Raw genomic sequence first — 16,932 nt, forward strand, 5'->3', positions numbered from 1 at the left:
CCATGGCCCCATCCCTGAGCTGTTTCCCTGCCTCTATGCTTTGCTTGTCCTATTCCCCAAGCCTGGAAGGCCCTTCTCTTTCCCACATGCCAGAGATGCAGGCCGGGCTCTGCTCTGTGCTGTGCTGCAGGGCTGTCTCCTCGTGTTGGAGCTGCTGTTCCCGTGCCCCCTCCCTCCTGCCACAGGCGAAATCCAAGGGCAGGGAGCACGCCGCCTGGACCCTTTATCCCTCCTCCCGCCGCCCCCAGGACAGAGCCAGGCATCGGCATCCTAGCTAAACACAGGAATAAATGCACACAGAGCCGTGGTGGCCGGAAGCCTCCATTAGCACACATTGTTAATGTGGACACTTAACCCAGGAAGATGAATGATGAAGCCCAAACACTCCATGGGAGAAACCAATGCGCTCTCCTAAAAAATAATTTCTCTCTCTTAACCTTCACAACTATGCTTTATTCTCTGCATTCGACGTCAGAGGAAACTGATGTTCTGAGAGGTGGAGGATGTTGCCCAGGATCCCAGAGCCTGTAAGCAACAAGGCTGGGATTTAAATCCAGGTCTGACAAGGCCCTTGGTCCTTCGCTGTGCTGTGAGGGGAGATCAGCTGGGTGTAGCCTTGTGGTTTCTTGCAAATACAAGTGCCCTTAGAAGGAGACACACGTGAGATAGATTCCTTAATTCATTTCACTCATTCATTGAGTGTCTATGGGCTAAGTGACAGGGACTTGATGAGCTTAATGACAGACTTGTATTTCGGGCTCATGGTGTGCCCGGCACTGCGCTGAGAGTGATTTCGACATCTCTCCGCCAATCCCCTAAGCAACGGTATGAAGCAGGAACACCAAGGTCTCTATTTCACAGAAAAGGGTAATGATGCTTAGAGAGGCTGAGTTGCTGGCCCAAGAAGCCCCAGCCAGCACCAGCGCGTGGCAGAGCCCACGTGAGAATCCAGCCAGAGCCCCTGGGCCCAGCCAGCACCCACTGCCTGCACTCCAGTGGACACAGCACACAGAGCACCACCCTTCCCTGCTCCTGCCTTAGGATCTCACCGAGACGCTGAAGTCGGAGCTGAGCAGCAATTTCGAGAGGCTCATCATAGCCCTCATGTACCCTCCATACAGATATGAAGCCAAGGAGCTGTACGACGCCATGAAGGTAACCAAGCAAGTGGGGTGAGGGAGGTGCAGAAACACTTACAAGGACTGGGTGGGGGAACAATGCCCGGGACTGCTTTCCCCAGAGAGCCTGGCACAGGGAGCTCTGAGCTCCCCTTGAGCCACTGTTTGGAACAAGCCCAGCGAGCTTGCAGCCTGCTGCTCGTGAAATCATACAACATGTTTTGGGACTTGGTAGAGCATAGGTTCTTCTATCTCAGCATGGAAAGAATTCAGTGAGAGGCAAAGTGATAGATAAGAAGTGATTTATTAGAGTAGGACGCTTGTGGGGCTTACAAGTAGGAGGGCAAGAGGGTGCCACCCCAAGAACTTAGTGGGCTACAGTTTTTTTTGTTTGTTTTTTGTTTTTTTGTTTTTATTTATTTTTGGCTGCGTTGGGTCTTCGTTGCTGCACATGGGCTTTCTCTAGTTGAGGCGAGCGGGGGCTACTCTTCGTTGCGGTGCGCGGGCTTCTCATTGCGGTGGCTTCTCTTGCTGCGGAGCACAGGCTCCAGGCACGTGGGCTTCATTAGTTGTGGCACGCAGGCTCAGTAGTTGTGGCTCACGGGCTTAGTTGCTCCGCGGCATGTGGGATCTTCCCAAACCAGGGCTCGAACCCACGTCCCCTGCACTGGCAGGCAGACTCTTAACCACTGTGCCACCATGGAAGCCCTATTGTTTTATAATCAAAGGAAAAGTGGGGAGGGGGAGAAGACCACCTTCTTCCTCGTTCTTGAGTAGACTTCCTGCTTCTATCATCAGTTTCCTCCTCCATGTCGGGCAGGGGAGTTTTCTTGTCCCTTGTTTCTTGTTTCATGGTCAAACCGGGACTGTCGTGGCGCAATGGAAATGAGCAAAAAGGCTGTGACATATACTAAAATATGGTCAATCATCTCAGGTTTCAGTATAATATCACCTTTCCCTTATACTTTTGTTTTTAGTGTGCCCAGAGGAGCATGTCCTAGGAATCATTAACTTACCGAGCTCACTGGGCAGGATGTGGGTCTCATTCCACCATTGTTTTACTGTTTGGGGGCCATGCTTCTGTTGCACGGTGTTGCTAAGCAAGCCTGCTTGGTTTTCTGGTTAAGCAAACCTGGTTTCTTGAGTGATCATTAACTTACAGGGGTCTCGCATACTTTTTTTCTCTGCTGACAATGCCCTAGTGGGATTAACTATTTAATCACCTTCTTTGTCCCTTTACTCTGTCCCTATCACTCAGACTGCCACCAAACACAGACTGGCCTCTGCCATCACCTGGCCTTGATGGAGCCAAAATTCGTCCTTCTCAGGACATTGCTAGACCAGGTGTGCAGGAATTAGGAACCAGCCTCTGCTGTCTCGTGCCTGGTCCCCCAATTTCCCATTACTTCCCACTGCTCCTTTTGCATTCGAAGATGATTAAGAAGGAGTCAGGACCAAGTAATAATAATCATCTCCATTGAAAGGGCACTTATAACTAATAAGAACCTGCTGTATAAAAAAATTTAATTTAATTTAATTTAATTTAAAAAAAAAAGGGCACTTACTCAAAAAAAACAAAAAAAATTGAAAAGGGACTTCCTTGGTGGTCCAGTGGTTAAGACTCCATGCTCCCAATTCAGGGGGCACGGGTTCGATCCCTGGTTGGGGAACTAAGATCCCGCATGCTGCACGGTGCAGCCAGAAAAAAAAAAAATTGAAAGGGCATTACTGTGTGGACATGCCAGGCATTTTACATCTATTATCTCCACTCCACCTTCGGGGTGGGGGTGGCTTATTATCCCTGTGTCCTGATGAGGATCCTTAGGCTCAGGGAGGAGGAGTGACCTGTTTGGGACCACCCAGCTATAGAGGGCTGAGCTGAGACACAGCTTTCCCATCACATCACTTGCCCACAAGTATCCACCACTGGAGACAACTGCACGTGATCTCCCCCAGTAACATCCTCCAGTGGAGGCCCCCCAGCAGAGCAGTGACTGGTTCTTCCTAGGACTCTTCCTTTTGCCTCTTGACAAAAGAGGGTGCGGACAGAGCTCTCCAGCAGGCAGAGGTTTTTATCCACAGGGCTTAGGAACCAGAGAGGGCGTCATCATCGAAATCCTGGCTTCTCGGACCAAGAACCAGCTGCAGGAGATAATGAAGGCGTATGAGGAGGGTAAGGGGCCTGCTAAGAGGGAGGATGTGGGCCCTGAGTTAAAGGCTAGCTTGGGAATGACCATGAGCTTTGGCAGCCTAGCAGCAAATAAGAGACAAGCCGTGTACTGGGCCACATTGGAAAGGGTTCTTTCTGGGCTTTTCCACACACAGATGCTGAGCACCTTCTGTGTGCCAAATCCCGTGCCTGACAGTGAGATTGGATATGAGTCGGGATCCATCTCTGAGCTCCCTAAGCGCATGGGCTGCTGCGGGGGAGGGCATGCACCCATTAAATTCTCTGCCCCTTGACAGTATGGCAGCACTGCGGGCCGCCAGCTGTGTCAGCAGTGGGCGGGGCTGACACCTTCCTGGCCAGGCACAGGCTGACTCTGGGGACCATGCAGGGCCCCATTGCAGTGGCGGGTGTGGAGCCCTAGCCAGCTCTCATGGGCTGCAAGGCAAAGCCCATCCTCCACAATGTCTGCCTGATGGGGAGTCCGCCAGAAGTTCCTGGCTTTGCCGAACCACGTGATGAAATAAGGCTCAATCAGCAGCCCCTGGCTCTCTGGCCTGGCCCATCTTTGTGCTTTGAGCTTGGCTGGCAACCCATGTTGCTTCCTAGTTCTGAACAACCACCAGCGGGGAGCCTCTGCCACTCAGACACCTGGACAGAGCAAACTCTCCCTGTGCCAAGGACTCATCTCTCCTGGAAGGCTTTAGTCAGGAAAAGGGTGAGAAACGGGGCGAGGAGGAGGAAAGCAGGTCTGAGCCTCATGGTCCTGATCCCCTGCAGACTATGGGTCCAGCCTGGAGGAAGACATCCAAGCAGACACCAGCGGCTACCTGGAGAGGATCCTGGTGTGCCTCCTGCAGGTATCACAGCCCAGGCTCCTGGGAGCCCCTTGTCTGGGGGATCCCCACAGATCCCCCCTCAGAGAGTGGCTCTTGGGCAAAGCTACTGGGGTAGGGTGGGGGGCAAGGGTGTGGTACAGCCACTGGGGCCTGGGCTCACTGGGTACAGCCCAGCGGGCTCGGAGTGTCCTCATGGCAGAGCCCCTGCACCTCTCCAGAAAGTAGGAGGAGAGGGCCCGTCACTGAGCAGGTCCCTCCCACCAGGCCCCATGCCAGGCACGTTGCTTACTTTTGCTCACTGAATCCCGCAGCTCCTTATGGGGCATTCCTTATGACTCTCCCTTTCCGGATGAGAGGCCAAGGCCTGGAGAGGATAACTGCCTGCCTTCCTACCTGGCTGTCCCCTCTGTCCCGGCTGCTCTGCTCAGCCAGCCTGCCTTACAGAGCCGCCTCTTCTGTTCCTAGGGCAGCAGAGATGACTTGGGTGGCTTCGTGGACCCAGCACTGGCCCTGCAAGATGCACAGGTAAGGCTACCCCTCAGCAGCTTCTGCCCTGCAGGCCACCCGGTCCCACCCTCTGCCATCTAGACTCCAGGGTGCTGAAGCCTAAAAGCCTCACCCAGCCCCTCTGCCCGCGGGGGTTTTCTCTGATGCTAGGCTGGGACCTGGCTCAGCTGTCTGCAGGCCTTTACCCTCTGGTGTCTGCAGAGAGAAGTGAGGGTGGAGGGGAGGAAGGAGACTGATTTGGGTGGGGTTCACTGAAGCTCTGCCCGGGTAGGAACAGCCTACAAACCCGGGGACACTGGGCCTCCGAGGCCCAGATGTGTGCATTCAGCTCTCTATAGGTCTGCCTGCTGGCAGAGTGCTTGAAGGTGCCCAGAGGCAGAGCAAAGCCCCAGAGGGGAGGCGGGACAGTTCCTAGAGCAGCCTGGTATCGAGAAGAGAATTTAACCACGGGGATAGCAGGCTCCCAGTCAAAAAGATGATCAAGCAGAGGAGAATGCCGACCTGGCAGGGTGGATGGAGGGCTGTTCTTCACCCACCTTGCTCGCCTTCACTGGTTGTCGTTGGTGTCCCAATGCCAGGATCTATACACAGCGGGTGAGAAGATTTGTGGGACTGATGAGATGAAATTCATCACCATCCTGTGCACACGCAGTGCCACACACCTGATGAGAGGTACCGGGGAGGTAGGGAGGTCCTGGGGGACAGGGAGGCACCCTGGCTCTAGGTCCTCTCCCTTCACACTGAATACCCAGTGTGTGGCCTTGTCAAATCATGGACTTGGGGAAAGAGCCAGGGAGCCCTGGACCCTTTCCCCAGCAACCAAGTGGAGGTCAGGGGTGGTGCACTGATGTGCAGTCTCCTATCTGAGATGCTGGGGGGCGTCATGCTGAGATGCACGTGTCCCCTAAGAGAAGGCCTCTCTCCACAGTGTTTGAGGAATATGAGAAAATCGCCAGCAAGAGCATTGAGGACAGCATCAAGAGTGAGACCCACGGCTCACTGGAGGAGGCCATGCTCACAGTGGGTAAGAGACAGAGCTCCGTGCTCCGGCTCACATGTGTCCGCTGGCCCTGGGGCTCAGAAGTGGGGCAGCACCAAAGGGCGAAGGGCGAAGGGCACAATAGCAAGTGCTGGGTCCCTATGTTCACCTTCAAAGCCAACCTCCACACCAGCCCCCACTCTCAGCATGTACCCTTCACCCAGGACACTGGAGCTACTAGGGGAGACCCTCGTGTCCTCAATGTGCTGTGTCCTGCCAGAGATTGTTCTCTGTGCTGCCACAGAGTGCCCAGCGCCGTGTGAGTGTGTCATGATGTATGTGTGTGTGCATGAGTGTGTGCGTGTGTGCTTGCGTGTGAGTGTGAGTGTGTGCGTGCATGCAAGTGCGTGTGCGTGCGCGAGTGGGTGCGTGTGTACATGTGAGTGTGTGTGCGCGTGAGTGTGTGTATGCATGTGCGTGTGTGCGTGTGTGCACGTGTAAGTGTGTGAGTGTGTGCGTGTGCTCACGCGAGAGTGTGTGCGGGTGAGTGTGTGCGTGAGAGTTGTGCGTGTGAGCGTGGGCGTGTGTGTGTATGCACACATTTGCAGGATTGTGCTGGACCCAGGGCCTGTGCTCACCCACAGCAGCCACACAAGGAACATTCTGGTTCTGACTGTGAAGCCCTGAAGAAATCACCTAGCTGGACTTTAGCCAGGGGTTTGGTCCCTGCCTCAGTTGCTGATTGAAGAAATGATGATGTGTAGTTGGAATCCAAACTGAGTGATCGGTGGTCTGACACTAGGGGAACACTGAGAACCTTCCACCAAGCATGAGGTCAGATTCATGTAGGAGGACAGGTTCCAGAGCACATCCTGGGGTCCAGAGCCAAAGTGACAGGGAGAGGAGTCATTGCAGAGTGAAGAACTGAGGCCCAGGGCAGAGGGACTTCCCTCCTCCCTCCCATGATGGAGCCAAGGTCACCTCCACACCAGGCTGTGCCCATTGGGTGCCGAGCAGCCAGGGGAGCTGCACAGTGTGTCCTGGGCCCCGGGGGTAAACTGGGGCATCTGACACTCCCAGCTGCCTTTGACTGCTGTGATAAATCCAATCTATGTCGGAGCATCTAAGCATGCCTCCTGCTCCAGTCTCAGCTTCCAAAGGCAGCCCCTGGATCCGATTTAAACAACTCCTGAATAAAATCTACAAGCAGGGAAAAGCAAGGCTATGCCGGGCCCTGGTATGCTGCGCACTTCCTGTTTGTTTATCCTTGAAGACTCACATCACTCACTTCACACGTGAGGATGGTGCAAGGCAGGGAGATCAAGTCACTAGGCACCTGGTGTCATCAAGCAGGGTTCAAACTCATGCCTACCTCCCTCAAAGCCCTCGCTCTTTCTGCCACCTTGGATTAAAACACCAACCTCCCCACCCAGACACCAAGTCTCTGAAACAGCATCCATGAAAGTGAGGATAGGGCCAGATGCCCTGGGTGCCTTCTTGCTCTGGGTCCAAAACCCATCTGTCACAGGGGAATTCAATCTGCAGGGGCCCTCTGAGAAGTGACATGTAAAGCAGGCACTCAGAGGCCAGTGGTCACCACAACAGTGGCTCCTCCATGGAACTGTGTGGCTGGATTCTTGGTGAAGCTGTGTCTGGAATGTAAGAGCCCAGGGACTCCCTTGGTGGAGCTGTGCTCTGATGAGCCAGACCAGCCCTGTGGGTCCCAGTGCATTTCACACCTCGCCGTTTTGTCTGCCTACTCTCGGCCTTTGCACCTGTGCCCAGTGCCCTGGGCTTCCTTCCCTGCCCCACCCCTCCTGACACAAAGCCTCTCATTTTAGGACTAGGCAGAGCACAGATAAATAGGCCAAGACTTGCACAACACTAACCCTTAAGACCCAAAGCAAGACATAAATAAATAAACATGTATACAATGTCGCCTACAACCTCTGGTTGCTAACAGAACTTTCCTGTTTGCCAGTGAAATGCACCCGGAACCTCCACAGCTACTTTGCAGAGCGCCTTTACTATGCCATGAAGGTAACTGTTCTGTCTTCTGTGCGCCTGACCCTCAGTCCTGCACGGCACAACTGCAAAGCCAAGGAGCTCAGAGCCACCACCCAAGTCTTCGACACTTGGGTCTCCTCTTATCCCAGCCTCTTGTGGACCAGAATGGTTTTAGTTCTCAGAGGGCAAACCAAGCTAGGGAAGGGAAACCACAGCTCCTGAAGGCTGAATTTGAGTAGGTGCATTCAACAGGTGTTCATGGTACTGAACTTTCACCACAATCCTGTGAAACTTATGTAGTAATCTGCCCTCCCAGAGGGGGTGAAACCAAGGCTTGTGGTCAAGGTCACACAGCTAGTAGGTGGCAAAGTGTTGATTTGAGTCCAAGCCAGTGCAGTTGTCTTTTTTATTCATGATTTTATTTATGCATCATTGTCCACGTGGCCTCCTGGACAAAGCACAGGTCAGGATTGCCAGGAGGTCAAGGCATCCTTTGAACGGGCATGTTTAAGAGGGAGATTGCCACACACAGCAGTTCAACAACTCTGCGTGTGCCAGGGTGCCCGTCTGGGTTTGCCTGTTGTCCAAAAGGCGGCACTGGCCACTCAGATGTTCAAGACACTCATATCAGGGGAGGCTCTGGTATCTGGAACCACACTGGAAGATAGATAGTGAAAATAATTCCTGGAGATTAAAGTCAGCCCACCTTCTCTGATTGATGGTTGCTAACATCACCTGAAGCAAGAACCCCAAGCTCTCTGGCTACATCTGGCCAGGAAATGAGAGAGGGCATGGGATTCCCTTGGCCATGTGGCTCCCTCTGACATGAGAGTGATCAAGGATGAAAGTGAGCAGGAGGGTCCTGCATGTGAATTGGCCAGTTAAGCTGATTTCATGATGTTGCTGCCCTAGGAAGAGGCCTTATTCCTGGAGCAGTGAACATTTTGTGTCTAGAATCTGATGTAGCAAATCAAACACACACTGCAATCTGGGGCGTTTGGCATCTAATAAGAGACAAACATGAGCAGTGTGTGAGAAGAGATCAAGGGATCCATTAGCGCATCCCTCTCAGTGCTTCACTGCTAAAGCGGAGGCTCATTCCTGTACCTCCATCCCCTACGAAAGCCCCCTGAACCCAACATAGATTTGTCCATTATCACAGAGGTAGACCAGGAAGGCAAGAAGTGATGGTTGACTGCTGTGTCTTATCCAGGGAGCAGGAACTCACGATGGGACCCTGATAAGAAACATAGTTTCGAGGAGTGAGATTGACTTAAATCTCATCAAGTGTCAGTTCAAGGAGATGTACGGCAAGACCCTCAGCAGCATGATCATGGTGAGCCATGAGTTCCCATTTCTAACAGCAGTTTTAAACAGAGACCTTACTGGGAAACCTGAATGCTGTGACCAATGTCATAAGTCACACGTGTCCGTCCCTCCTCAGTGGGTATCACACTCTTGCATTCATTGCTGTGTGCTATGTACAGGGATCAGCAAGGAGGTCGGTGTAGCTAGTGGAGGCCCCTGTATGTTTCACCCAGAAAGTTAGCTTTGCATTTGAGTTATGGTTGCCCCTATGAAAATGACACACCGAATCCTTACAGAAGGAACCATATCTGAAGAGTCAGTGAGAGTAAATAGTTTAGTAGGAGTCGAGGCGTAGCATTCAAATACAGATATAGGTAGTCCTGACAGCAAAAATTTAAGGACATAAATCATATGAGCTCCAGTGGGCTGCCTAACCTGATTCCAATTAGTGAACGTTCTAGAGCTGAGAAAACACAGTGATTATCACACTGCTATAACTTCAAGAGAAATAGCTCTTCTAGCCATTAATACCAAATGAGGCCTTGACAGCGTCATTAACAGAAGTCAAGTCATGAGAAATATATCCCTAAGTCTTCATTGGCTATTAAGTCAAGCCTCTAGTTATTCTACAAGTGCCTATTGTTCACTACACTTTCCAAGACACACATAGCTTACAATATGTTAAAAAGACATTTCTGCTTTAAGATGTTTCAGAATGGGGCGGTAGGTGGTGGGGGATTGGCGGTGGCAATAGAAACAGCCTGAAATGGAAAACAAAGAAAGACGGGTGACAGTGAGGGGCCTGTGGCATAGGAACCTGTAGAGGAATGTGCCAGGTCTCCCCCAGAGAAGCACAACTCCTAGTAATAAGAGCAGCTGCTCCTGATGGAGGTGACTCCAAGTCAAGCCAATGTCACAAACCACCACCCCCCCTTCTAATTCTCACGTCCCTCCTGTCCTCAGGAAGACACAAGCAGCGACTACAAGAATGCCCTGCTGAACCTGGTGGGCAGTGACCCCTGAAGGCTCAGAAGGACAAGAGCAAAGGCCAAGAAGGTGGAGCCATTGGGTCCTGCTTGCTCAACCTTGGCCATGGATGGGGATGGGGGTGGGGGGAGCCACAGCACAGCTTTCAGTCCTCTATCTCCCAGCTTCCAGTGCTTTCCAGCCAGTTTCTCTGACCCAGAAGTAAGGATCAGCCTGGGGCTCCTACTTCCACTGTCTTCCCAAGTCATTTTCAGGTGTGAGCATATTGCCAACCTTAGCATATATCTGATCTGACAAATACCTCAGCATGAAGGGGTCTACAGGGGCTCGTGATGATTTCTTTCTCCCAACACAGGAGCTTCCCAAGCCTGACTGGTCACAGAGTCCCCTAGGCTCTCAGCCCACTCCCATCTACTAATCTGAGATCTGCAGAGAATAGACCAGACAATATGGAATTTTAGTAAGTGTCTCAGCTGATATGCTTCTCTTTCAGGCAACCAGAGAAAGGCCATGAGAGCCTGTTTGTTTTGGAGCACATGCTTGTGGGCAGCTGAGAAAGGAACACATATATCCAGGCCAAGTGGGCTATCACCAACATTCATTCACCAGCTTCATTTTAAAATACTAGGCTATAAGTAGAAGAAAAATTCTCTCATCATCCTACCAACAGAGAAAGCTGAAAATTAATGGCCTGACACAAGGACACTGTGTTCTAAGAGGCTTGGGCTTCTCTAGTCCTTGATCAAATTAGCTGCTCCTTCCTCCCATGACGCAAGCCTGGAGAATCTCTAATCCTGACCAAATGGCAATGGGAACTGGTTACAGGAGAAGCTGAGATACCTGTGTTGTGCTTTTCAGAATAAAGATTTGTACATTGGAACGTAAGTGTCTTTGGATTTTTAGAGGTGACCAAAGTAGGACCACTTTGATTAGCCAAATTCTACCCCATAGAGCCTACTCTCCAGACTATGCCATCTAGGGCCACAAAGCTTACCCTTTCCCATTAACAACATTTCTGATCTCTGAAGACAGCCCACATATTCTTCCAAGACTTCCTCTGTCAAAGCTAAATGTCCCCAGTCCCTTCAACTGTCCCTCTTAAAGCCCGGTTTGGGGCCAACTCCTCCAAACATTTTCTAGTTTGCAAACTAGAAACTTTTATAGAGTGCAACCCTGGGAATCGTTTGTTTGTTTTCAGGGCTAGACAATATGTTTATACATGTCCATGTCAGGTCCAGGTGTCATGCCACATCGGCGGGACTTCAATTCATTTACAAGCATCTCATCACAGCGCCTGCCAGGGGTCTGTAGGGCAGGACCAGGCTTTCCCCATGCAGGTCATCACATAACAATGATGCTTTATTAAAGAGCAGAGTAATATGCAGCTTTGGGGAGGAAATACCTGGGAGCAAAGAGTGAGGCAGATCAGTGGGGCTTTGAGCTCACACAGAGGAGAGGTAGATTCTGGCTCTGTGCTGCACTGGCTCTTGTGACTCTGACCTAATCACTTCGTGTGTGTGTGTGTGTGTGTGTGTGTGTGTGTGTGTGTGTCTGAGCCTCAGATTCCCTACCTTTAACTGCAGGGGTGGAAACCCTGCTGCAGTTGCTGTTTTCAAACCACCTCAAAGGTAGTGGTAGAAAACCATCATTTTATGATGCTCCTGGGTTCTGTAGGTCAGGAATTCAGACCTGTTGCCCAGTGCGGATAACTTGTCTCTGCTCCAGCAAGTCTGGAGACTCTGTCGGGAAGACCCAAATGTCAATAGAACTCTAGGACAGATGCTGGAATCATCTGGAGGCTTCTTCACTCACATGCTGGGTGCTGGTGAGACGGCTGGAAGGCTGGGCTCAGCTGGGACTGTCCCCTAACACTCCTACATGTGATGTCACCAGGGTTGGGGCCCAGGGTAGTGGAAGCCCTTATGTGGCGGCTCAGGGCTGCATTTCCTTCTGTGACAAAACCTCACGCAGATCACTTCCGTCATGCCCTATTGGTCAAAGTCATCACAATCCAGCCCAGCTTCAAGGGAAGGAAACACAGTCCCCATCTGTCAATGGGACAAATGTCAAAGAATTTGGTGGCCATTCTCTTAAACTCTGAACAAGTAGTTTAAAATATTGAACAATTCATGCAGCACAACTGCCCCATGTGCTTGTCTGTAGGGCTGGAGCAGGGTCTAAGGGACCCCTGCAGGGCCAGGCCTCAATCCTTACTGCTGGGTTTCAGGGCTGTCTGTTAGGCCTCGGGCGAGGCTCTCGGGTGGTAATGATTCTTTTTTCTTTTTTTGTTCAAGTCCCCCCCTGGACTTTCTTCTAGTGCTGAGTCACTGAGTCACTTTCAGCCAAAGCCCTTTAGAAAGGACTTAGAGGATCCCTCCACCCTGCAATCCTTTGGAATGCTGATTCTCTGGGCAAAGGATTCCCTTGCGGCCCACCCCAAAACTGGCTTGACATGTCCAAGCAGGAACCTCAAGAAAGCTACAGCCAAGGAGACAGCCTAGGAAACATGGTGGTGTCCAACTCTGTGCCTAGCAAGGAAATCTGTTTAGCAGAACCGTGCAGTTCATTGTCACTCCCGATGGAGCTCCCCCCATCCCCACAGGGTGGAAGCAGCAGGTCTCCTCAGATTGGAGAGATGCTCTCTCCTCCCGGGGTCACAGCTAGAGCAGCTTGGGGGGGTCATGTGGCCTCCCTGTGAGATGGCTCCTGTCTAGCTGAGGGCATTCTCCAGAGAAGGGGCCAGCTAGGTGTTACTAGCTGACTCTTGTGGCCACTGAGGAAAGGGGCACCGACTGGCAAAGGAACCTGGCCAGGACACTGATAGTGTCCTCTACCTCCAAATCATTTTTGCTGGAATAAGCTTTGGGGTACTTCTGATGAAACAGACCCTTTCCTAAGGTACAATACTTTTGCAATTGGAGGTCTGGTCAGTTTGATTTCAGCAAAGAAGGAAAATGAGAGGGTATGTGTGCCCTGCTCGTGGTTCTATAACGAAAAATGTTGTTTTGTTTTCTAACTCTCTATGATACATTATATATTCATGGACTTCCTCGATATCCTCAGATCCAAAGTTTCTCATTCTCTGAAACTGGATTCATGTTCTTCCATTGCAATGCCTGGTGGGGAAGGGCAGAAGCTGCTCTAGTCAACTGAGTTCAGAGTTTGTCCTACTACGTGATTGAGACATCGTTTTCATTGGGTACTGGATTCTGTGAGCTATCAAATGACCTTTCATAAATTCCTTTTCTGCTTATACTATCCAGAGAGAATGTTCTTGTTAACAACCAAGAAGTCTCTCTATTGCATAGAATCACTGCCTTTATGACATCAGAGGATAATTATCTGTTCATCTGTCTCCTTCCAAAAAGCTGTGAGCGAGCCCCTTGAGGGCAGTAACTTGGTTTTGTTCATTTGTGAACATGCAGTGGCTGGTACATAGCCAGCATTCCGTGAATATTTTTGAACAAACAACAACAAACAAGAGCATGGACTTTGGGAGGACAGAAGACCCAATAGCCATCGAGCCTGAGCCAGTCCTTCATCGTCTCTGATTCTGAGAAGACACTCTGGGCCTTCTGAACTCCCCCGAGGAGGGATGCCTGCTCAGCCAACCCAATGAAAACAGTCCTGAAAAGGATCTAACGGGGAAGGCAGCTTCTTGCAACTCTTTTGGCAGCTACTTGGCACCAGGCCCTGTTTCAGATTCTGACACTACAGTGACAAACAAGCCCAGCAGAATCAATCCCTGATTGAGCCCCTTTGACCACCATCCCATGGGGCACTCGGGCAGTAGCCAGAACCGAGCACACGCCCACCAGTGTGGGCTTCTTGCCACCAGGGGGACAGGGCTAGCATGCTGGGCCTGGACTCTTTCTACTTTCTCCTCGAGCAGGGGGTCATTTTGCTGAGGGTTGACTACTTGGACAAAATCAGGATACTTTGGTAAGGAACAAAAGGAGGAATAGATTTGTGGTCAACACCTTACGTTGTCTGTCACTACGGCCAAGCATTCTAACTGCAACCAGGTTGGAGCTGGCCAGGTACGTCTTCGTAAAAAAGGCAATGCTTGAGCAGGGTCTCAAAGGATGGCTCAGTGCTTATCAGTTAGACAGGACAGGGAAGAACATTCCAGGCAGAGGGAGGAATGCAAACATCCAAGAAGTCTGGTCTCTATCAGACTGCAGAAATGGTGGGAAAGTCAAAAGATAAAAATGTCAGCGGTCAAGTCAGGGAGGTATCAGGCTGAGAAGCTCAAACTATTTCCAGGGCAACCGGAGCCTTTCAGGGCTCAGGCAAGGGGCATCTGGGATGGATCTTAGTAAGATTTCCGGCAGCGCTACAAAGGTGAGCGTGCCTGCATGAGTCTGGAGGAGGGGAGCCCAGAGCTGAAGCTATTGCAGCTACCGACAGCAACTCCCACCACCCTTCCTGCCTAGTGATTTGTGGTCCTGGAGATAATTCCCAAGGAGGAAGCTGAGCTTGGACACTCTCTGTCCTGATCCTGGGAAGTGAAATCTTTCTATGTAGTTGTGATGTAGCCCCAGGCCACTGCATCTCTGCCCCCCGTAGTGAGGAGCGAATGCTGATTTCCATAGCTCTCACCATCAGCCCATAAATTCTGAAATAGCTCTGTGAGCCCTGAGCCTGAGTGTGAGGTTCTGGGGACTTCCATGGCCCCGAGTAGATGTCCAGGTTCCCTCATGGGATTGGGCTGAAGTGGACCTGTCTGATACCCCGGTGGCCTGGGATACCTTTGTTCCCCTGCCAGCCTGCTCCTGGCTCTGGGCCTGGCCCTGGGGCTGTGCTGTGATGGAATTCTGGGGCTACCAGCTTGGAGATTAGGGCTTACACCACCTCCGTGATGTGCTCTGGAGCTAGACTCCCATCAGCGTCTCCGAGACCCAAAACCTGGGGGTGCCTGACACTCAGTTTTGACTGGACACGCTCGCCTCACTCTGTCTGGGCCAGTCAGCTCCGACCCAGGACCACAGCTTTACAGCCAAGCCTTCCTCTCCAGAATTCAGTATTTCTCTTACTCCCAGAATGCCTTGCTGCCAGAGTGACCAGATTAGCCATGGGTGAGCCATGACTGCCCTATCCCACTGCCCCTGTGTCTGCTGTTTGCAGCTCCTCACAGATAAGTTTCCCCTCCCTCACCTCCATCCCACCCTGTCATAAATTGATCCTAATTGAAACAGAAGTCAGTCATCTAAGCTCTGCCCCTGGCCTGGTGGGACATAGGCCATCACTGCCTAACCTAGGGTGAACTGACTCACCACAAACGCCAGACTCTGCCGTGTTCCCTGGGTCTCCCTGTGCCAGTCTGACTGGGGCCCATTGCCCCATGTTGCCCTTCGTTTCAGCCCCTCCTCCCCTTCCTAGGCTGCCTTTATTCCTCTGTTCCCATTCCTAGATCTGTGTTCTGAAGGAACACACCAGCGGGGGCAGACATTTCCACACCTTAGGTGAAGTCACTGCTCTGCCCTCCTCCCCAGCTCCCTGTGTGACCGTATGTGAATTGTAAAGCCTCCTCTGCCCCCCAGAGAGCCAATACCACCCTCGCACAAGCAGGCAGAGCCCAGCCTTGCATGGATGCAGCAGGGAGCCCCAAGCTGGCCTAGACTCGAATTAGCAGAAAGGGGTGGACACCCACTGCCCAGGCAGAGAGGGCTGAGGCGCCGTGGAGGGGGATCCCTGGCCCTCGTCAGCACTGGGTACAGGGAGTTCCACGTTTTCTTATATATCAGCTCTCTGGAGTGTCCTCACTGTGGAGCAGTAACCTTCTCCAATTAGATTTCAAAAACACTTGGTTCTGAAGATCCTAGGAGCAGGACAGGAATAAAGATGCAGACGTAGAGAATGGACTTGAGGACACAGGGAGGGCGAAGGGTAAGCTGGGACAAAGTGAGAGAGTGGCATGGACATATATACACTACCAAATGTAAAATAGATAGCTAGTGGGAAGCAGCCAAATAGCACAAGATCAGCTCGGTGCTTTGTGACCACCTAGAGGGGTGGGATAGGGAGGGTGGGAGGGAGATGCAAGACGGAGGGGATATGGGGATATATGTATACGTATAGCTGATTCACTTTGTTATACAGCAGAAACTAACACACCATTGTAAAGCAATTATACTCCAATAAAGATGTTAAAAAAAAAAAAACACTTACCTGTACTGACCTTCAGTGGGTCACTGTTGCACTCACCTCCTTAGCCCACTTTGTTCCCTGGGGAGGGAAATGCCCAAGCCCACCTGGCTGGACACAATAAAGATACACCTTGGACTTCAAGGCCACTGATGTTCCTCCTGACTCCTACATGTTTTTCTTAATTAGTTATTTTTTAAATATTAAATGTAATGTGCATCTGGTAAAAAAAAATTAGAGATAAATCATAGAAATAAACTTAAAAGCTTCTCGAATAGACAGAATATCTTCACCACCTTAGGATAAGAAAATATTTCTTAGACAAGACAGAGAAAGCAGTAACTACAATAGAAAAACATTGATAAATTGAATCTCACCAAAATTTTAAACTTTGCCAGTAAAAAAATGAATAGAGGACTTCCCTGGTGGCGCAGTGGTTGAGAATCCACCTGTCAATGCAGGAGACACGGGTTTGATCCCTAGTCCAGGAAGATCCCACGTGCTGCGGAGCAACTAAGCTCGAGCGCCACAACTACTGAGCCTGTGCTCTAGGGCCCGCAAGCCACAACTACTGAAGCCCGCGCACCTAGAGCCTGTGCTCCGCAACAAGAGAAGCCACAACTAGAGAAAGCCCGCACGCAGCAACAAAGACCCAACACAGCCAAAAATAAATAAATAAAATAAATAATTTTTTTTAAAAAATGATCCATCTCCCAGTTAGACTGGGAGAAAGTATTCACAAAACATACCAAACAAGGTACTTGATGCCAGAATATTTAAGAATTCGTACAACTCTTAGTCAAAGAGTACAAACTTCCAGTTATAAGATGAATAAGCTCTGGAGATCTAATGTACGGCAGAGTGATTGTGGTT

General features: G+C 51.1%; 1 protein-coding gene across 3 annotated transcripts; it reads left to right on the forward strand.

Moving 5' to 3' along the window:
• Positions 1-985: 985 nt before the first annotated feature.
• On the forward strand, positions 986-10,704 carry LOC133095319 (annexin A8). Of its 3 annotated transcripts, XM_061196520.1 has the most exons (10): positions 986-1,155; positions 3,201-3,291; positions 4,066-4,145; positions 4,590-4,649; positions 5,210-5,303; positions 5,560-5,655; positions 7,592-7,650; positions 8,831-8,953; positions 9,889-9,981; positions 10,406-10,704. In XM_061196520.1, the coding sequence occupies exons 1-9, from the start codon at positions 1,105-1,107 to the stop codon at positions 9,946-9,948; spliced, it is 714 nt and encodes a 237-aa protein (XP_061052503.1). In that variant the 5' UTR covers positions 986-1,104; the 3' UTR covers positions 9,949-9,981; positions 10,406-10,704. The 3 variants fall into 3 exon arrangements, with proteins under 3 accessions (XP_061052503.1, XP_061052495.1, XP_061052513.1); XM_061196512.1 differs by having other exon boundaries at positions 9,889-10,704; XM_061196530.1 differs by lacking the exon at positions 8,831-8,953 and having other exon boundaries at positions 9,889-10,704.
• The last annotated feature ends 6,228 nt before the right edge of the window (positions 10,705-16,932 follow it).

Source organism: Eubalaena glacialis, chromosome 1 (assembly GCF_028564815.1).
Source record: "Eubalaena glacialis isolate mEubGla1 chromosome 1, mEubGla1.1.hap2.+ XY, whole genome shotgun sequence".
Lineage (NCBI taxonomy): Eukaryota > Metazoa > Chordata > Mammalia > Artiodactyla > Balaenidae > Eubalaena > Eubalaena glacialis.